This window comes from Mercenaria mercenaria, unplaced genomic scaffold (assembly GCF_021730395.1).
Source record: "Mercenaria mercenaria strain notata unplaced genomic scaffold, MADL_Memer_1 contig_1005, whole genome shotgun sequence".
In the NCBI taxonomy this organism is placed as follows: Eukaryota; Metazoa; Mollusca; class Bivalvia; order Venerida; family Veneridae; genus Mercenaria; species Mercenaria mercenaria.
The window spans coordinates 44,573-67,855 of NW_026458973.1; the positions used below are offsets into that span (position 1 = coordinate 44,573).

At 35.4% G+C, this 23,283-nt stretch overlaps 1 protein-coding gene and 1 long non-coding RNA gene across 2 annotated transcripts; both read left to right on the top strand.

Annotated features, from left to right (window-relative positions):
• Window positions 1-12,455: 12,455 nt before the first annotated feature.
• Window positions 12,456-15,631, top strand: LOC128551349 (uncharacterized). The gene is made up of 4 exons (XR_008368769.1): window positions 12,456-12,545; window positions 13,423-13,533; window positions 14,988-15,093; window positions 15,564-15,631. It is a non-coding gene; the product is annotated as an uncharacterized LOC128551349 (long non-coding RNA).
• Window positions 15,632-15,953: 322 nt separating this feature from the next.
• LOC128551350 (uncharacterized) lies at window positions 15,954-22,290 on the top strand (the record flags this gene model as incomplete). The annotated part of the gene is made up of 6 exons (XM_053532199.1): window positions 15,954-15,974; window positions 16,201-16,361; window positions 17,247-17,350; window positions 17,868-17,913; window positions 19,538-21,120; window positions 22,007-22,290. Coding segments are annotated over exons 1-6 (2,199 nt in total), but the record flags the coding sequence as incomplete, so codon positions are not given.
• Window positions 22,291-23,283: the final 993 nt, after the last annotated feature.

A 23,283-nucleotide genomic window follows, 5' to 3' on the forward strand; every position in this document is an offset into this window, starting at 1 on the left:
ATCAGGTGAGCTAAAAACTCATTCATGCTACACCACAATCGTTATATTGAATTGAAGGTCAGAGCTGTTTTACATTAAAATATCAGACTGCCCTGCCTAGAGAAACCTGTCATTGGATACAACAATAAATTTCATAATAATGAAAATATCAGAGAATGATCATTTAACTGAATGAAAATTTAAATCAGGAAAAGGTTACAAGGTACATAGTTTGATTTACTGCACATGTCACAATAACAAAAAAAAAAACAAAACAAAAAACAAACAAAGATATAATCTTGAAATGTTATCGCTCTGTAACGTTTAAATAGCACGACAACCTATTGTACAGTTTGATATAGACTCATTAATTATTGACCTTGTTAGCAAGCAAAGCAGTTGGGTATATAGAATAAAATTTGGGCAAACGTAATTAATAAAGAGTGCCCTTTACATTATCAGCTGAACAATATTGATATACTTTTTTCAAAACTAAAGCATAGAATGCTATGAGTAAAACAAATTACGTATCTTATTCATCTAAGTCTGCAGTCCTCTGTTTAATGTGTTTGTCATTGCAGCATTGATGTTGGAATATAAATGCCGTCGGCCCCAATCTGACAGGTGTACATCGTCTGCTGAGAAGGCAGTGGACTGGGCTATTTACGACCAAAATCCTTTTATACGCCAAAAAGTAACCAGAGTGTGCGGAAGTTCTTGAATCCGTGCTGATAACAGATAATATGTGTCATCAACCCGGTGATTACATCGGGAAGTGTCTACTTCGTAGCGGCCTGTTTCAGAAGGTTGTCGATGGAAAATATAGCAGATTACCACTCTTTTGACGTATTCAAGAAATATCAACATGTCCGCAAGATCAACAATTGATGAAGTAACAGTGTTGAGGTCCGCCTCTGAAATCGTTTGTTCCAATCACGAGAACCACACCGTCCGGGGAAAAATCATCAATGTCCGACAAATTATTCCGTAATTAATGTTTCGACGTTAGCTCCAGAATAACAAGAATATTTGATCAATGACAACGACGATAGTTGTAAAAGGAAATGTAGCTGTGGCTGGCTGCTAATGAAATGTTTCAAACGAGTCATAAAAGAATGACCCAAAAGCTGGATGGAAACCGCCATGTAGAATTATTTAACACATAGTTCACAGTCCAACGCCGTGTACAGGAAAACATCGAAATTTATAAGTATATCCAATCCGTACTGCAGTAAACCAGATTGTAAATGTTATCAAATATATGTTATTGTATATATTGTGTATTAGATTACCATAAAAATTCAATCGAATCACTTATGATAAACCAGAAATTAGCCAAAATAAAATTAAAAGAAAGAAGCGTGCTTTTCACTGTGGAATGTTTACGAAGAAGGAAGATGCCGTTTCCCGATTGGTTCAACGGTATCACGTGATATAAGGAACTCCCTAATAGGCTTTAACCGTAGTGTACATAGATTAACATAATTCAGAATGGGACCAATTCGCCCAAATGTACAACAATGACATAAATAGTTTTATCTACCTATAAAATTCATAAATAAACATTACAGTTTGAACTCATCTAACATTCTTTTCACGTGCTCAGGTATGGTATGATACCTGTGTACGAGCGCAGGTATGGTATGATACCTGTGCACGTGCGCAGGTATGGTATTAGGTATTCATTTTGGTTATTAACCCGCAGAGAACAATAAAACAGTTGTGTAAGATTAGGGGACACGCTCTAAATTAAGTCAGGGTCTTGATTACCTAGGTGACTTATGTTTTATCATGTCATTTGCATAATAGTTATGTAATAGTTTCCGGTATATTACTTAAAACAGCAACTTCACTGACATGGAGCCGCGACTCCTAAGTATGCAGATGTCATTCAAGTCGGAGATAAATGTATACAACAGCTATTTGAAGTTGTGGAAAAAAATAGATAAAATGAAAGAAAATATGACATTTTTAAATGTAAGGAATAAGTTTTATATTTGTATGATATTCTTTTGCCACACGTAAACAGCGCGTGTGTGTTAAAATCAAAACATCCGTGAGATAGCATAGCAACCAATAGTTTGTGTAAAAAGGTCAATATAAGTCTTTAGACATAAGATAAAATACCTAATTCCTAATACCTTTGACATAAGATGAAATACCTAATGCCTAATACCTTAGACATAAGATGTAAGATGAAATACCTAATGCAAATTTATGTACATTTTAAATATGCAAGAGCTGGTTTATTAGACTTAAGAAGGAATCCGCAGTTCACGCCGCACTAAGGACTGACGTTTTCTTCCAGCGTATTTATAACTTCACCAGTATTAAAAGCTATTTAACACCTTACACACACATTTAAAAACAAAACATATATCACTTCGGCAGTTTAGTGTACCTTTTTCAGCTAAGAATTTCGATGAAAATATTCTTAAAGCGTATGTGCGACTGTTGCTACAAATCAATGTTTAGCGTAAGCCCAAGATAAATTTACATACAGTTTCCCTGAGGCAAAGGAATTGATTCGAGCGTCATAGAATTTTCCCCTAACCAAATCTGTATCACATCCAATAGTATCTTTATTTTCACAGATACAAGGAAAAATAATATAATGAAATGAAAGATCTTTTCATTATGTTATAAATAAGTGATTAAATCAAACTTTCTTCGATCAGTGTTAATAGCTCTCTATAGCATCTTGTACGTGTATGAAAATTTGAACACTATAGGTCTGAGCAGTCTTACTAGACATTCTGAGTCTTGACTATATATCTTCCTACGGGAACCACACATTTCACAGCATATTTTGACATCTTCTTAGCTTACTTTCTTACCAAAATCATACCGATCAAATACTTTGGTAACAAAGTACATTAGATCAGACTTTCCAATCGGAATGTAGATTCCAGTTAACAGTTATTCGGTGGAGCTTTATGAAAGAAAACTTTATACATTCCACAAATCAGTTTCCCGCTTCACCTCTACCTTACGTGTATAATCTAAGAGGTAATAAATAATACGTAACGCATAATACATCACACATAAGAGGTAATGCATAAAAACTAAGACAAAATGTCCCTTATAGGCTTCCGTAGAAAAACGAGTTTGTCACTGAACACGCTTTTCCATATTAAAAACTCCCGAAATTCTGTTGTAAGTTCTGTGTAGTGATACTGATACTTTTAAATAAAGATTACGTGCACTTCTGCGACGTTGATATGTGTTTATTAGTGTTTAATTAAATTAAGTTATTAGTCTTTAAATAGATCGACTACTATTTTACTAAGTGCAAATGTATAACTTTCGAATATCTGCAGTAGTTCATTGATAAAATGGTGTTTAAATGTGACTAAGTGCACTTTCATGACTCCCAGATATCTGCGGTAGTTCTGTTTAAATATGTCGACTTCCCGCATTTGCAAGACCCCGAAGATCTGCAGTAGTCAGTTAGAGTAGTGTTTAAATTTGTCGACTACCTGCGCTTGCACCACACAATATTTGCAGTAGTAAGAGTAGTGTTTAAAAGTGTAGTATACTGCACTTGCATTACCCGAAGTATCAACAGTAGTTCATAAAAGTAGTATTTTTGTATTTAAGTCATGTCGACACAATTATAGGTCATTAGGCGACTTTCCAGCTTTTGTGGTGAAGGAAGACCCTTAGTGTCTATCCGGGCATTATCTAATCATGGGCGGGTACCTGGATAGATCAGCCGATTTTAATTAAGCCAGTTGAATGGCTTCTATAAATGAAGATTTTTATGCCCAAAGCGAGATTGAACCCTCATCGATGAGGGGAAGCCATAAAAATAGTGTTTAAATGATTCGGACACGTGCACTGACATGACCCCAAATATTTACAGTAGTCCATTAGAGTAGTATTAAAATGTGTTGATTACCTGCACTTGGAGGATCAAAAATATATGTAGGCCATTAGAAAAATGGTTTATTGAGTCGACTTTTGCATGACCCCGATTATCTGCTGTGGACCATTAGAATAGGGTTTAAATGTGTCAACTACATGCATTGCACGACCCCGAGTGTCTACAGTAGTTCCTTAGAGTTGTGTTTAATTTTGTCAACTTCATGTACTTGCAGGTCCACAAATATCTATGGTTGTCCTTTGTATATTGTTTAAATGGTGTTTAAACTTGTCGACTACATGCATTTTTACGACCCAGAATACCTGCAGCACACTGTAGTCCATTAGAATAGTGTTAAAATGTGTCGAGTACATTCACTTGTACGACCCTGATTATTTGCAGTTGTTCATCAAAGCAGTGTTAAGATATGTCGACTATATGCACAAGCACAATCCCGATTATATTTGTAGCAGTCAATTAGAATAGTGTTTAAATGTTTCTATTGCATGCATTTCACGACTCCGAATATTTGTAGCAGTGCATTAAAGTAATGTTTACTGAAATGTGTGTTGAATACATGCAGTTGCAGTATCCCAAATATCTGTAGAAGTCCTATAGATTAGTGTTTAATTGTGTCTACTACATGCACTTTTATGACCCCTATTATTTGCAGAAGACACCGATAATCTACAGTGGTCTATTCGAATAGAATTAAAATGTGTCGACTACATGCATTGCACGACCCCGAGTATCTGCAGTAGTTCATTAGAGTTGTGTTTAAATATTATGTCAACTTCATACACTTGCAGGTACACAACAAATATTCATGGTTGTCCTTTGTATAGTGTTTAAATTATGTTTAAATTAATTGACTACATGATTTTGACGACCCAGAGTATCTGCAGAAGTCAATTAGTGTAATGTTTAAATGTGTTGATTAAATGTATTTGCGCGACACCGATTATCTGCAGTAGTCCATTAGAATAGTGTTTAAATGTGTCGAGTACATTCATTTGCACGACCCTGATTATCTGCAGTTGTCCATCAAAGTAGTGTTTAAATATGTCGACTACATGCACCTGCACAACCCCGAATGTGTTTATAGCAGTCAATTAGAATAGTGTTTAGATGTGTCGACTACATGCACCTGCTCAACCCCGAATGTATTTGTAGCAGTCAATTAGAATAGTGTTTAAATGGGTCGACTACATGCACCTGCTCAACCCGGAATGTATTTGTAGCAGTCAGTTAGAATAGTGTTTAAATGTGTCGACTCCATGCACCTGCTCAACCCCGAATGTATTTGTAGCAGTCAATTAGAATAGTGTTTAAATATGTCGACTGCATGCACCTGCTCAACCCCGAATGTATTTGTAGCAGTCAATTAGAATAGTGTTTAAATGTGTCGACTACATGCACCTGCTCAACCCCGAATGTATTTGTAGCAGTCAATTAGGATAGTGTTTAAATGTGTCGACTACATGCACCTGCTCAACCCCGAATGTATTTGTAGCAGTCAATTAGAATAGTGTTTAAATGTGTCGACTACATGCACCTGCTCAACCCCGAATGTATTTGTAGCAGTCAATTAGAATAGTGTTTAAATGTGTCGACTACATGCACCTGCTCAAACCCGAATGTATTTGTAACAGTCAATTAGAATAGTGTTTAGATGTGTCGACTACATGCACCTGCTCAACCCCGAATGTATTTGTAGCAGTCAATTAGAATAGTGTTTAAATGTGTCGACTACATGCACCTGCTCAACCCCGAATGTATTTGCAGCAGTCAATTAGAATAGTGTTTAAATGTGTCGACTACATGCACCTGCTCAACCCCGAATGTATTTGCAGCAGTCAATTAGAATAGTGTTTAGATGTGTCGACTACATGCACCTGCTCAACCCCGAATGTATTTGTAGCAGTCAATTAGAATAGTGTTTAGATGTGTCGACTACATGCACCTGCTCAACCCCGAATGTATTTGTAGCAGTCAATTAGAATAGTGTTTAAATGTGTCGACTACATGCACCTGCTCAGCCTCGAATATATTATAGCAGTAAATTAGAATAGTGTTTAAATGTGCCGAATATATGCACCTGCACGACTCCGAATATTTTAGTAGTCCATTAGAGTAATATTTACTGAAATGTGTGTTGAATACATGCAGTTGCAGGATCCCAAATATCTGTAGTAGTCCATTAGATAAGTGTTTTATTGTGTCGTCTGCATGCCATTTTATGACCCCTATTTTTGCAGAAGCACATTAGAATAGTATTTAAATGTGTCGATTACATTGCATCTGCGAGATCCAGAATATCTACAGTAGTCCGTAATTTAAATATGTCGTTTACATGCACTTGCACACGCCCAAATACCTATAGCAGTCAATTAGAGTAGTGTTTAAATGTGTCAACAACATGCACTTACACGACCTTGAATATTTTCAGTAGTCCATTAGAGAAATGTTGAGATGTATTTACTACATGCATTTGAAGGACCCCGAATATCTGCAGTAGTCCATTAGAAAACTTTTTGAATGTGTCAACTACATGCACTTACACGACCTAAACTATTTGCAGTAGTCATTAGAGAAGTGTTGAGATGTGTTTACTACATGCATTTGCACGACCCCGAATATCTGCAGTAGTACATTAGGGTAGTGTTTAAATGTTTTGTCAAAATGAACTTGCATGACACCGATTAACTGCTGTAGTCCATTAGAGTATTGTTAAGATGGCTTGACTACATGCACTTGCTTGACACCGATTATCTGCAATAATGCATTAGAGTAGTGTTTAAATATGTTGACTATATAACCTTGCACGACTCAGAATATCTGTAGTAGTCCATTAGAATAGTGTTTAGCTCATTTAGCTCAATAGGGAAAGCGCAAATTCACGGATCACGGGGTCGTGAGTTCGATCCCCGGGCCTGGCGCATGTTCTCCGTGACGATTTGATAAAAGACATTGTGTCTGACATCATTCGTCCTCCACCTCTGATTCATGTGGGGAAGTTAGCATTGACCTGCGGAGAACATGTTTGTACATGTACTGATAGAGAATCAAGGAACATTGGTTAAGTTCACTACCAGCTGTTACATATCTGAAATATTGTTGAAAAATGGCGTTAAACCCAAAACACCAAAAAAAAAAGAAAGAAAAAATAAGTATCTGTAGTAGATTATTAGAGAAATGTTCAAATTTGTTGGCTATAAGGACTTGCAGGACCCAGAGTATCTGTAGTAGTCCATTAGTGTAGTGTTTTTATAAATCGACTATATACATTTGCACGGTCCAGAATATCTGTAGTAGTCCATTAGAAAAGTGTTTCAATACATCGACTACATACACTCGCACTATCCAAAATAGTCCATTAGAAAAATGTTTTAACATATCGACAACATACATTTGCACGATCCAGAATTTCTGTAGTAGTTTATCAGAGTAGTGTTCAAATGTGTCGGCTACATGCAATTTCACGATCCAGAATATATACATAGTAGTTAATTAGAGTACCCTAGTGTTTAAATGTGTTGACTAAGCACGTGCAGAATCCCAAATATCTGTAGTTTATTAGAATAGTGTTTAAATGTGTCGACTCTATGTACTTGCACGACACAGATTACTTGTGTAGTGTTTAAATGTGTCGACATGGCCTGGATTTTAAACCAAGTTTCAGGGGAGATTAATTTGCTTCGTCTTTCGATGTTTACTTCGGGTTGATATTTTTTCCCAAAATGAACAATTATCGCGCATAAATTTCCCAATTTGAAAGGCCAAAGCCTCTTCCCAATTTCCTGATGAAAAGCCCTGTAATATCAAATAAATTGTCTTGTGTCAAATCGCCATAGAGAAGAGAATATACACCTGCTTTACATATGAACTAAAAAGCTTTCATTTCATAGTCTTCATAGTTAACTAGGTGGGCATAAATTTATTATATACGATTTCATATATGAACGTCATGTATATTTGATATGTATAAATTGAATTCTAAACTTTTTTTTCACAGAAGAGCACATTGGTATTCCAAAATGTAATGTTAAGATGGTCCCTTTGATGTTGCACAAGGTCTTGTGTACACCACTCAAGGTGACACCACTGTCACTCGGGCTAAGTAAGTGGAGTATTATAGAGGCATGCATTTTATACCAGATGTTTCTTCTGTTTATTTATGCTTACAGAAGGGGTAACATGTAGTTACCACTTTTTCTGTCTGTCCTGTATTTTTTGTCTTGAGTATTTCTCAGCAGCCACTGGTAGGAATTTAGGGAAACTTCATAGGAAGTTTCACTTGCATTATTGTCTTAATGTTCTGGTCGGATGATTTTCACAGAAATATTGCCCTTTGATTATTCAACAGTAGTATACTATAGAACAATTCTTGTCCAGAATATTTCATAGCAACCAGTGGTTGGAATTAAGCCATAACTCATAGGAAGGTTCATCATCAAGAGGAGATGCGCATATTATCCTCGTGTTCCGGTCTGATGTTTTTCTAATGAGTTATTGCCCTTGGATTATTCATCAGTAGTATACATAATATAATTCTTGTCTTAATGTTCTGGTCGGATGATTTTTCACAGAGATATTGCCTTTTGATTATTCAACAGTAGTACACAATAGAACAATTCTTGTCCGGAGTATTTCTCAGCAACCAGAGGTTGGAATTAAGCCATAACTCATAGGAAGGTTCTTCATCAAGAGGAGATGCGCATATTATCCTCGTGTTCCGGTCTGATGTTTTTATGCCCCCGGCATCTACAGATGCGGGAGGCATATAGTGATTGTCCTGTCTGTCCGTCCGTCCGTCCGTCTGTCTGTCCGTTCGTTCATTCGTTCGTTCGTTCGTCCGTCCGTCCGTCCGTCCGTCCGTACGAGGTTAACCAAATGGGACCGTTTCGTCTAGCATCAATACCCCTTACTCGAATGACTTGATACTAATGCAGATGTAACATGTGACCATTCCTCATCTTCAGACATCACCTGACCTCAGTTTGACCTTGACCTTGACCTCATTTTGGACTTAGATTGCTTTATATGGGCCATCTCTTGGTTAACCAAATGAGACCTTTTCGTCTAGCATCAATACCGCTTACAAGAATGAATTGATACTAATACAGATGTAACCTGTGACCATTCCTCATCTTCAAACATCACCTGACCTCAGTTTGACCTTGACATTGACCTCGTTTTGGACTTAGGTTGCTTTGTATCGACAATGCTGCCACCGGGGGCATCAAGCGTTTATTGAACGCAGCTCCTTGTTCTAATGAGTTATTGCCCTTGGATTATTCATCAGTAGTATACATAATACAATTCTTGCGCAGAGTATTTCTCATTAACCACTGGCTTGAACTTTGCCATGATATTTCACTGATTTATTGCCCTTTGATTATTCAGTAAATTACACAGTCAGTAACTTCCACTTTTGTTCTTTTGATATGCAAATTTCGCGGGGCATCCATCAGTCATAGAAAAGTCACGTTAAATAGTATTTTTTTCAAGGTCAGGGAAAAGTCAGGGAATTTTTTAATTGGTCTGGGAAAGTTGGACATTAGGCAAAAGTCAGGGAAATTTGGATCCAGAGGTCAAGAGCAGAAGAACTGAATTGTGAAAAAGCAAAAAGAATCGGAATAAAAGCGTAAAGCAGTTTCTCGCTTTTGGCTAAACTAAGCATTTTTACACATATTTTAGTTAGTACTGTAATATATTCTATATTTCACATCCAAAAATTATAGTTTCTGTGAAGTTTTGAGTCTTGTGTTTTGTTTTGGATTTCACACAGCCACACCAGGGCTGGTATTCATAAAGCTCCTGTGGGAATTTTTTTTTCTAAGGGACTAACTTAGGGAAAAGTTCCAAAGCATTTTGTGGACAATCGTCGAGTTAGTTGGAATGTCTTACAGTATTGTCACACATACAGTCAAATATAGTAATGAAGATTATCAATAAATCTTATAAAGTTGACACTTTTTCTTTTGTGCTATGTTGTTCAGGAAATTTTACAAAGTTAAGGATTTTCCTATGTTTTCTCCTTAGGAGCTTTATGAATACGGGACCAGAGTTATGGCTCTTGACTTGGTAAAAAATATGCATAAAAGGGCCAAGAAGTTTAATGTAACATGTGTCTTAAAAAGTATTTGACCTAGAGTCACATTAAGTCCTAATTTTTTTGTTTCGTATATCTTAAAAACACTTTACCTAGAGTTAGGAAACCATGATGGAATAATATTCAGCATGTGAGTTTGTGCACCTCACTCTGCAAGACCAAACTTAGTGCCCTTCAGGTAGTGAAAATATGCATTAACAACTGCCTCAAAAAGTATTTGACCTAGAGTCATAGAACATGAGATGATTTTTATGTAACATGTGTTATGCACCTGCTGTTCTGTTTGGGATTTCACTCAACCAGACCAGAGTTATGGTCCTTAGTAAATACACAATGAAGTGCGTGAAAGTTTATGTTGCAGTTATTTTGAAGAATATTTGCCTTGAGTCACAAAACCATATACAGTGACAGGAAGGGGATGAGCATCAGTGTCCTATAGTCACTAAATTGGCATGTAGTTCTTTTTTTTTTTTGTTTATGACTAGGTGAATGATGGTCCTAGTTGTCATGATATTCTACTTGTTTGTTTATATCAGGGTGTCTGGCAGAAGCCGAAGAACGGTCTCAAAGTGCATCATCACGTAGAAACACTATGGCAAAGTCTGCACAGAGCACCAAGTATTGTTTTTGTATTGAGGAAGACCTTGTGAGTCTGATCCTTAATTCAAAGTAAGTAGAAATGTATATATGAGCCGCATCATGATTAAACCAACATAGTGCATTTGTGACCAGCATTGGTTTAGACCAGCCTGGGCATCCACGCAGCCTGGTCATTATCCATGCTGTTTGCTTTCAAAGCCTATTGAGAAACCATTAGCGAAAAGCATGGATCCTACATTGGATTAGTGATATTAGCGTGCAAAAATTGTCCATTATGTAGCGAAAATTAGCACAACTGCTACATATCAGAAACTATACGATATTTTGGACAAACAAATTGGGTTAAGTGAAAACAAAGTGCCAAGAAAGTAATTGATGTTAGTTACTTGGTTTAAGTCTTTCTATGAAACTGCGAATTAAAACATGTTTTTATGAATCAGACAGAATTATTTATTGACTTTAAATGATTTTTTGAGATAAATTAAAATTGATACAATATTTATTTGGCTTTGCAAGTTTATAGTAATTGATTGACAATTCTTTTTATGATATTGTCATTTTGCAACTGTAATCATCAAAGGGAGAAGAATCTCTAATTTAACAAGTTTTATTCATTAATATCAAATGAGAAACTCCAGGAGAAAAAATGATTAACGATAATTGTTATTTTATAGAATGAAATTAATAACAACATATGTGTATTTCTAAAATTATGAAACCCTATATTGATTTATGCATTCCATCCAGCTGTAGTATACAAGCACTAAGCAAGTATTGCCAAATAAACCAAAGTGTTGGGCTACTAGTTAAAAATACTGGTAGCCCACTGGGCTACCAATAAATTTGCATATTTCTGAAACCCTGCTGCAAGTTTAACTTTTTTGAAGGACCACACTTACCAATACATTGGAATCCCTCCATACCAGAACACCTGGAAACCGAATGTCCCGCCAAAGTTCGGTTTAGAAATGTTCCTCTGTAACTTGATAACATGAAAAGAATTTTAACAATCAGATTTCCATTAATCAGTTAACAATCACAGAGTCAGGAATTTCCTACAAAAAGTTAACTGTTACTCATTTTTAAGCCAGTTTTAGGAGAGACAGGAGATTCATGGATCCGAAGTAATTGTGCAGACTTTTTCACTTCACTCATTTGTGCAGCACATCTAAAACTAGTGCATTGTGAGTCTTTAATAATCTTGTTACTACATTGCAGAGATCCTTCATTTTTGGCAGATTTGGGATACAAGTTCTTGTAAGGTAATTATTTTTTGACTGTGTTTTCTAACTTTACTAACCAGGTTGATTAGCCCAATACTTCCTTAGAGATTTTATTTTCTTGTCGGAAGGTAGTACTTGCTCACTTTGAATAACTTTTGAATGAATATATTATTTCACCATATTATAGATCATATGTTTATTTATGTCTTTGAAAATTTTCATTAAAATCTACTTTGTGAAAAAATTCTATTTGTGAAAATGTATATTTTAATGAAAATTTTCAAAGACATAAATAAATAAATATTAAATAAATAAGTAAAATGTCATCAAAGTTGTGATTTTCCCACAGACACCTATTACGAAAACTTGTGTGAGGTCCAAATTTTTTATATCAGTTTTGCAAAAAGTCAAGAACATAACTCTACCCTATCTTTTTTGATGTGACAGATTTTCTGAATATATTCTGAAGTTCAGAAAAATCAGGGTTTTTATCAAATTATACTTTGTAGAAAAAAAAATAGTTAAATTAAAATCTTTCCCAACAGTAAAATAGTATCTTCTAGATTCTGTAAATTTCAGATTCTGTAAAATAGTCAATATCTTTCGGATTCTGTAAAAATTGTCAGTGTCTTAGATTCTATATTCAATATCTGTAAAATGGTCACTATCTTTCAGATTCTGTTTGTATGATCAAAGTAACATTCAGGAAGACAAAATTCCAGATTGTATTGTTCGCATCAACCATGAAATTGCATTATTACAGGTAATGGTATAATTTGATATAATTAATGTTTTCAGAAATATGATTTGAGGTGATATTTTGAATAATAATTAAATTTCTTTTTTGTTATTTGTTGTTTTGTCAAAAACAGCTTTTATGTTGGGACATGCAGGCTTTCAGAAATCCTATGTCCGGAGCGCGGGGGCTACCAGAAAATTCTGTCGGGCTACTAAATATTTTCAGAGCGTGCCCGCCAGGCTACCTTGCAACTCCATATTGTGTAGCCCGAAAAAACAATGATTTAGTCTTCAAGCATAAATTTGATAGTTGTTTTTAATCCCCTTGATTATCAAGAGATACACACCTGAGGCTTTAATTATCTTACTACCTACTGTCACAATCTGCAAACAATAAACCATTTAATTGTACACACAGGCAAATGTTTACAGAAACGTGTGCATGCGAGATTTTAGACTGATCCAATAACGTCAAAGCCGCTGATTGGTATTGTTCACAACAATATGCAAAGCAGTCTTAAAATTACGTTATTTGACTGCCACCTGCCAAAGTGTACTTTTGATTTCACTGACCTCAATATTTGTAGAGTGATCAAAAAGAACAGACATTTGATTTTTCAAGAACCAAAATTCTCTCTTGCAATTTGTCAGAATTATGGGCTTTCTTTATCTTAGAAAATCAGTATTTCTTGGTTGTTCTCCTGTTTAAGTTCACTTATATTGAATAATTTGAAACCTCATATTTTTATTATCAGTTATGATAAGTAAAAAGGCCAAAAACCGTGACTCTTTTTTTAACATATTGTCTAGCACTTGCAGATGAGCATTGGCAACCACAGGCAGTGTTCTTGTATTGAGATGTTGTTACATGCTTATCTGTGATCTATAACTTGAATTGATAGGTCAAAGACAAACACTGTGGACCCTTAGATATCACACATTTGTGCAGCTTTACTGAGGGAAAAGGTAGCAAAGACTGTCTGAGTGTAGAGTGGATGCCAATCCGCAAAAAGGTAAGTCTTGAATGCGAAAAATTTGTACATACATACTTTTATTTTCCTTATCACATGCTACTAATCAGTGTAATTAAAGTTTGGAATATGTTAAAGTGAGCTATCCTACTCAACACGGCATTGATGTTGGCATCACACCATGGTTAAGTTTTTTTGTACCAGTCCACATTTTGGTGAAACCTTTTGACATAAAGCTTTGAAATTTTCAACACTTGTTTACCATCATTATATGGTTAAGTTTTGCATATCATTCCAAATTTTACCCTATACTTACATCAATTCTTTGAATAATCGAGCATACTGTCAACAGACAGCTCTTGTTCATTTCTGGTAGAGGTCACTTAGATTTGCTTTTGTCTGTCCATCTGAAATTGTGTTATGCATATCTCAAAAAGTATCTAACATGGAGTGACTAAATCTCACAGAATTGTTATTCAGCATGTGAAGTTGTGCATCTGGTGAATTAATTTGGAATTTCACACAGCTGGAGTTATTGCCTCTGACTTAGTTAAAATGTGCATAGAAAGGACTTAAAAGCTTGTAGCACGAAAAAAAAAGTTATAGCCTAAAAAAAATTTGACGTAGGATTACGAAACGTAATTATTAATATTATTCAGCATGTGACGTTGTGCACCTTGTGTTTTTTTGAGATTTCACTCATCCAGACATGAGTTCTGGTACTTGATTTCATGAAAAAATCACATTAAGTGCTTCAGAGATAGTGTTGCATGTAGCTTTAAAAAAAATCACCTAGAGTCATGAAACCATGTAAAATGACAGGAAGTAGGTACATCAGTGTGTGGACACTTATCTAGTTTAGTTTAAAATGTTCAGTGTGTTATAACTTTTAATCATAAACGCTTGCAAACAAAGACTTCTTTTTGCCACTTCTAAGCTTGCTGTATATTTACAGGTTTGACTGTATTAGGGAATAATGACTTTGTAACTTATATAACCTGCAGTATGCTACTGTAGTCTTCTTTGATGCTTTTTCAATGCATTACCATCAAGTTTACTTTTGTTTTGAATGTCAGTTCTGTTGAGATGCACAAGTGATTTTTATTGTCGTATATCTTTTGCTTTGGGAAGTGCTTAGGTAAAGGTTTTACTGAAACCTGTTTGAGGATACGAGTGAAGTTACAAATAGAATAACTGTAAACTTAATAATAATTGAGCCGCGCCATGAGAAAACCAACATAGTGGCTTTGCGACATGCATGGATCCAGACCAGCCTGCGCATCCGCGCAGTCTGGTCAGGATCCATGCTGTTCGCTAACAGTTTCTCTAATTACAATAGACTTTGAAAGCGAACAGCATGGATCCTGACCAGACTGCGCGGATGCGCAGGCTGGTCTGGATCCATGCTGGTCGCAAACCCACTTTGTTGGTTTTCTCATAGCACGGCTCAATTATGATGAAAAGTTATGAAAGCCTGTACTATTTTATCATTTTAGAGTTATTGTGTTACAATATGTATAGCAGAGAAGTTAACAATACCAGGCATTGTGTCAAACTTGATGATGTACAACTTGAATGATTGCTCCACTACTAAAGACATGGGTAAATATAAATATGTTTTTAAATGTTTGGAATATTTGGCAGTCACTTGTCTATATTCTGCGTATTAAAATGGCACAATTCTGTCAAGATGCATGTTATAAATTGATCTAACCTTTAGCCTGCTAGCGGCAAGAGATGATTGCAGTACACAAGAATGTAATTGCAGCATGAGTAGGTTTTGGTAGTTCTTGCCTATTCGCAGTATCACAGATACTTTTATAGGGGAGGGTGGCATATATTTGAATTTAATCTTTATCCTGCTGACAGCAAGTGATTTTGCCTTTGCAACCAGTGCAGACCAAGATCCACCTGCACTGATGATCTGCACTGTTCGTTATTCAGTTTGTAAATTTTCAGCGAACACCTCTTCAAACAATAATAGATACTGCCCAAATTAAATGATAGACCAGTCCATTTTACAAATTAGAAAGGTGAAGGTTAAAGTGACTGGTTTTGTTTATTATTTTCAGTGATGAATAAGTTTGAGAATGACAAGGATGTAAGCTGTACGGGTTTGAAGGCTTCACTTATATGCCCTGTAAGTTACTTTTTCTGTTGTTTAGATGCTGTCTCCATGGTTCTAATTTTGCTAATCAGCAATTTTCGCAAAGGATTTATTTTTTGCTGCATTTGCCACCAAACTTTATTTAGAAAAGTAATTATTTCAATCCTTATGCAGGTCCAATTTTTTTTTGTAATAAATAGATGTATATAATTATATTTCTTACATGGGCCCTACATTGTGAGAAGAAATTGGTAATCTGCTATGAAATTGATACCTAATGATACAGCATAGTATCTTTGAACTGCTCATTAATTAGTAACAAATAGGCACACAATAAACAGCATTTTCAACGATGATGTCTAGACCAGGGAATAGTGTAAGGACATAAGTATAATTGAAGTAGTGACTTCCTAATTAATAAACAAGAATAAAAGGCAAAAAAAGATCAGAAGTTTAATATTTATTGGATATAATTTAAAACTTTATGGCACATTCCCATGTAAGTATATTTAATGACATTCCAAAATTGACTATTCAAAGTTTTCATGCAGTATTTTTGGGATCGTAGGATATGTTTATAATAATTCAGGGTACTTTTTCAGTTGGGAAAAACACGTTTAGTATCGCCATGCCGAGGATCAGACTGTACACACATTCAGTGTATGGATGCACTTACACTACTCAAGATGAATGAAGGGCGTCCCCTCTCCAAAAATAAATGTTACATGTGTGATGAACCTGTTGGCAATATATACATTGATGGGTATGTTGATTCAAGTGGAAAAAAGGCATTTCCTGCTGTAACAGAGTACTTCTTCTAAATGATACATTTGTAACTACATTTGTGTAAGGGCTGTTCCATGAGTAAACCTGGATTGGTGATATAATTATACATATTAAGTACTTTGAAATACTGGAAAATCACTGATTTTCTTATCTTCATGCTGAAACTAGAAATAAGTATATTGTAATACAGTTATCTAAGGGAAATCCGATTCTGCTATATTTTTACAAATAAATGCTATTTGTGTTGTCATGGCAACAGAAATTCTAAAGCACCTGTGCATCATAAAAATATAGAGGTATGTAGGTTAAGGGCCTGTGATGACACCAAAAATAAAAGGTTAAGTTATATTTTCAGCAAAATCATTTTAAACTTTTCCTAAATATTCAAATTCATAATGTTTAGGAAGTGATATGCAATATATTCTGCATAAAGGACTTGAAAAATGCACACCATGCTTGGCGATGTCATACTGCATTCATGCTGTTCTTAATGTCAAGTCTCAAAATGCCTTCAGTGACTTACTTAAAACAATTGTAGCTCGTGAAATAGTGTAGATAATTACTTCACATAATTTTCAGATTTGAAAGGTAAAAAATATTCTTCATGATTTTGATTTTTTGTCACTAATACAGACTTTCTCCTGGAACGGCCCATGTATATTAGATCTGAGGTCTTATCACAAGTGAGAACAATTCTGTTGTTTTAAGGAAGCTTAAAGAATTTTAACCAAACCTAGTTAGAAGCAAAGTCAGGTGGTTAAGATTTTTTCAGGTTGGCCACTTAGGCCCAATTGGGCCTCTTGTTTCAGAATTTCATATTGCCGAGATTTGTTCACATGGAAATTGTGTCTTCGTTTTTCAGATTATTCTTAGAAATTCTGTCCTCTGTACCTGATTCTGTTACTGAAATAGAATTCAAACAAGATGGTTCATGGATGTATGAAGAAAATGGTACTTATCATACAGGTAATTCTGTCTGATTTTTCAGATATTTTTGAAAGTCATTTTTTTTATGGACTGCCAATTATGTTGGGGGTTGGGGGAGGGGGGGGGGGGGCACATATAGCACTGCAGCTGTCCGTGCATACGTCCATCTGTATGTCACAACATCTTGTGTGTCCAACTCCTCCCACATTATTAGCCTGATCTGCTCCAAACTTTTAACAGATGAGCAGGCTTGCGCAACCACAGTGTGTTTGTAGCTAATTTTGTTGATTTGTGTATTCTTATTTATTGCACAGAAAAAAAGAAACTGCAAAAATAAGTTTCTGTTTTTGATTTTCTTTGTATTGTCAAACCTGTTCTAGTCTGTCAGTCAATGGAATGAGCTAAAGGGGTCTTTTAAGACAGGTTGTTGCTTAATACAAATTAATTTGCTCTCAAAGAATAGAAATGTGTCTTCTTAAAAAAAGTGCCTGCTTAATAGAGGTGACGGTTTTCACTGTATTGAAGCAAATCATTGTTTTGTTGCTTTATATTTCAGCCAAAACTTCTTCACCTATCAGGAACAAGGAACAGACAAGTCCACTGTAAGTACATTTGAGCCGTGCCATGAGAAAACCAACATAGTGGCTTCGCGACCAGCATGGGTCCAGACCAGCCTGCGCATCTGCGCAGTGTGGTCAGGATCCATAGTGTTTGCTACCGGTTTCTCTAATTGCAATAGGCTTTGAAAGTGAACAGCATGGATCCTGACCAGACTGCGCGGATGAGCAGGTTGGTCTGGATCCATGTTGGTCACAAAGCCACAATGTTGCTCATTTGAAGCAAAAGTGTCTGGGGAAAAGTAATGTAAGTTGATAAAAACTTGTGAAAGTGATCATCTTTTTTCAGTGGAAATAATTACATGCTATGAAATAGTTTGGTTTTGCGGGTATGAAATTCCATTAGCTAAGATTTCTTTTTCATGGGGGTATGTATTAGTGGATTTCAACATTTGAAGATCAGATAAAAACACTTTTTATTTGTTTGTTCAGATTAAATATCGTGAATGAGTAGAACAACAGAATTGAGAAAAGTTTGTTCACCAGGAGTATTAACAATTTCACAGTAGATGTAGGGTTAAGCCAGAGTTTACTATGATCAGTGTTTTTCCTACTAAGAGTCAAACAATTTTGGAAAAAGCAAGGAAACTAATACTCCAAATGTGAAACCAATGGAAGGAGAAATCTTTTATGATTTGAAATTTTTCAAGAGGAAGTTTCCTGTGAATAATCTCTATTGTTGAAAAAACATGCCTTGAGTATATGAATAAGGATGAAACCAATTGTTTTGAAAAAACTAATGCAGATATGGAATGGAAACTACACTTGTTTCTTTGGGTTTATAAAACTATGTCATTGCATCAAGTCTCATAACTTTGATATATATTTTGCAAAATTATGTCCCCTTTTGAACTTAAAAACTTTTGACTAAAGTTTTGCATTCAAGTTACTATCTCCACCACTGCGGAAAATGGTTCCGTATATGGGAGTGTACGCATTCCGTATACTCCTAATATACGGGCGTATACGGAAACATTTTTCCCGTATATGGAACATTCCATATACGGGAATCCCATATTCTTTAATTGGACATTCATGTTTTTCTCACATGGATCCGTTCATTCATACTTAGCATAAATACGTTTCAACAGTTTATGTCAGTATTCAAAGTTAGGGATTGTCAAGGTCCAAAAGTATGTTTAAGGCGTAGGTTTTGATCATACTTTCAGGAAAGATACCTTTTATATGATATTCGTATATTAGACATATACGGGACCGTATACTCCGGTATATGCACATATTTTTCGCAGTGCACTGGATTGAAACTCTATAGATATTTCAATATTTAGGGTAATATTCCTATTTCTGTGACAACAACTTGAATAGTCAAGCATTGGATGTCTTATGGACAGCTCTTGTTTTATGGAAGGTTATTCAGATAAATTGGCATAAACTTTCACTTAAGCGAGGGGATGTAATACTTTATCACTTAATGATGAAATGATATTTATGATAATTTTTCTTTTTCGAAACATAAGTTCAGTATATGTGTTCTTTTGTCAAAATGCTATTACAGGATTCATACTTTGTGTTCTAACATAACTAGTGGAGGCATTCTAGTCCTATGGACACATTTCTAGTACAATTAAGAAATCAAATCTGATTTCAGGTGTGACGTAGACACCCGAAGCAACTCAACTACCTCTCACAAAGAATCAGAAAGAGAAGAAGATATTTTTGGTGCTATGAAGTCTCATTTATCAAGACTCCAATCACAAGTAGATAAACTTGAATATCTTTCAAAGCAGCACGAATCATTTAAAGAGAAAATAGATGACAGTGTAGCTACCGGTGAAGGGGGTAACAATGCTGTGGTAGATTTGTTGGATAAGGAAGGTCCAAACTTAGTTGATTTGACGAGGGGTAGTAATCAAGGTCTGTCTGACCAAGCTGGATGTTATATCGAGGATGTAAAGAAAATTGTGATATATGACAACATAAAGAATGATAAAGATGGTGACAGTGTTGTGGTAGATTTGTTGGATGGCAAGGTTCAAGATTATGTTGATTTGACATGTGATGATGAGCAAAAAATGCCAAACCCAACAGATAATATTAGGATTCGTAGTAAGAAAAAAAATGGTAAAAAGAATAAGACAGAAAAGAAAATTGACAATATGATTGCAAAAATGCTAAAAAGTTTGAAAAAACCTGAGGAGAAAAGTGTTAGAGAACAGGAGGATATGAGCAATGATGATGCAGAAAGTGATGTTCCTTTTGTTGTAATTGAAAATGATTTAGACACAGTTAATGAAGATGATATTGTTGAAATTGATCTCAGTAATAGGACATTGAAGATAGTGGAAGATAGTGATGACATTATTAGGTCTTATAAGGAAGATGGGACTTCAGCTGATGCTGAAATAAGCTTGTCTGGAAATTGTCATGTAGCTAATTTAGTTTTACCAAGTGCTGGTAAACCATCAGAAAATCAAGATAATGATGAGTCAGATGCTATTGGAAAAGGGCAAAAACCCCAATTGAAATCTTATTCAAGGTCTGACAATATCGAGAAAAACTTGAATGTTGTTACAAAATGTGAAAAGGATCTCCTTCAGAAAGACACAGATAAAGAGACAGCAAGAAAGTTGAATACTGTGCAGCATTCCGGGGCTGAAAGTGAAAGCAGTGTCAAACCTAACAGTCAAAAAGGTACTGGAACTGAGTTTCGGTGTGATAATGATGGAAATACTTCTAAGACTGAAACTGAAAGAAAGATAGATAAGATGTCTACCTCTGAGTATGAGATACATCATTCGAAAGCCAGAAAAAATTACAATATTCTTAAATCAGATGGTACACTGGATGAACGTGAACAAAGGTTTGGAATAGACATGCTATTGCCAAGTGTTGCACTGAAAGAGGAACAAATAGATCCAAAGTTAACAGATGGAAACATTGAAATACACACTGAAAAAGATGATACAGGGATATATGGAGAACAAATAGATACTGAAAGTGGCAATTTGGAAACAGACCAAAGCATAGGCAGTATTAAATCAGAAATTGGTCCAAATCGTGAACAAGAACACTCATATTGTAAGAGAACACCAACAGAATTGAGATTAAACTGTGAAAGGACAGGAGAAGGAACAAGTACCTCAAACCCTGGTGTAGGAGTGAGTTTGTCACAAACAGACTGTGAGATAGGTTGTATGGAACCAGGCAGAAGAAAGAGAACTAAAAAATCAGGTATGGGAAGTTTTGAAAAGGCAGACAGTGGAGATAGCCAGGGCGATCACTCCTTCTATCTTTTTGAGCACAACAAAAATCTTTATCAATTTCTGTAAGATCGGAAATTTTTTATGAAGGTTATATTTTCATGAATTGTTCATATACAAAATATAAGTACTTATAGAGGAGTTGTTATTAGAGTAAATAGTTCAAAATGTCTCACAAGTTAGCCATGTGTCACAAATATTCTGCCACATGAAACAATTTCAGTTTAGATATTATTAATAGCAAACTTTTATTCTCTTGAAGTACATGCAAACCTGTCCAAATCAGCCAGTCAAGAGAAGTAGCCAAACATGACATTTAAAGACAGTTTGTTGCTTAATACAGATTAATTTGCATGCAGTTTTAGAAATGGGAAATAGCAAATGTGGCTAGTGACAGTTTAATTTAGGTGACCACTTGCTGTTTAACCTTTAGCTTGACAATGGCAGGTGATTCTGTTATGGCCACTTGTGCAGACCAAGATGAGCCTGCATGTCAATACAAGCTGATCATGGTCTGCACTGTTCGCTATAAAGTCAGTATATTTTCAGTGAACACCCTTTCAAATAAGAAATGGTACTGCACTAATTGAATGATGGACCAGTCCATTATAGTAATTTAGCATGGTAAAGGTTAAGCTGTATCAGATTTTACTGTAGGTCATATACTAACTTTTCAACCTGAAGAATTGTGGAGGAATGACTCGGGTGCCCTTTAAAAGATTATTTGCAGGTGTTTGCAACCACCATCTGATAAGCAAATAAACTGATTAATAATCTGGTGTGCTTACCATTAAGCCTTTTGGGACATATATTATGGAAGAACCATTGGCTGACTTGTAGTGTGTTTCTGTATTCAGATGATGAACCGGTTATTCCCAACTCGAGGCATATGAAAAGGATTAAAAGGAAACTCATAGTGGACAAAAGGAAAGAATTACCTGAGGAACACTTAATGCATCAAATCTTGTTTGATAGTGCAATGGTAAAGAAAGAAATAGATTTTGCTCCATCTACCAAGGAATTAATGAAAATTGCAGAATCTGGAATAAAAAGAAAATTGGAAAGATCAAGCCCTGGTCCAGATTTAGAAGATGTTCTTAGAAGACCTTGTTTACCATTACGATCAAGTAGGCTACAGAGAGTAAGTTTATCTATTTTGTTAAATAACAGAACTTTGCTTAGCATAGTTGATTTTTTTGTAATTACCATTTTCAAATAGAAACAAATGAATAACAATTATAAGTATATTTCTAGAAACTGAACTTAATATTGTAGCCCACAACTCGGGGAAAACCCACAACTCCACAACGGTTAACGATAGATAAAAAGTTTTATCATAATATGAATTAAATCCTCGTTTCGGCATTTTAGAAACACTGGAAAGTAGAAACATTTTTGGAAATTTAAATATAATAAGTGTCTTCTGTTGATGAACATGCATACAAATTCTGTTGTCTGGAAATGCATGTAATAATTATTACAGAAACAATTGCAGTTTGAATTCAAAACCTCTTTGACATTAATAGCTTTTATTGTAGCAGTATAATGTTGTCCTGTACTTGACATCGGTGTTTGTTGAGGATGAGGAAGTTGTATAGCTGGATGGTGTAATATCCTGCTTCCATCTGCCTGCTTCTGTCACCCAATATCAACATTCTTACTTACACATGTCTTCTGAAATTACTTGTCAGAATTACACCAAACTTTTTCTCTAGCATCCTGTCATGGACCTCTTTCAGGTTTATTCAAAGGGTTTCACTTGGCCTCTTACAGATGCAGCCAATACTAAAAGTAGAAAAGCATTTCTCAGACTTTTTTTCATGAATGTTCTGATGACTATTTACCAAACTTGGTCTATGGCATCCATATATGTAGTCCTCTCAGAAGTTTGTTGAAATAATTTGCCTTGGCCCCTTGAAGTGGCCTCCAGCTAAAAAAAGAAAAATCGGTGCAACGTTAAATCCAAAAAAAAAAAAAAAAAAAAAAAGTTATGGATCTTCACCTTCTTGGTCTGTAGCATTCTTGTATGAAAATCTCACAAGTTTGTTTCAATGGTTAAGCTTGACCTCTTTTAGGAGTCGCCAGAGTGTCTCCACACATTTAGAGGTCAGTGCTAACCTTTTTCCCGAAAGAT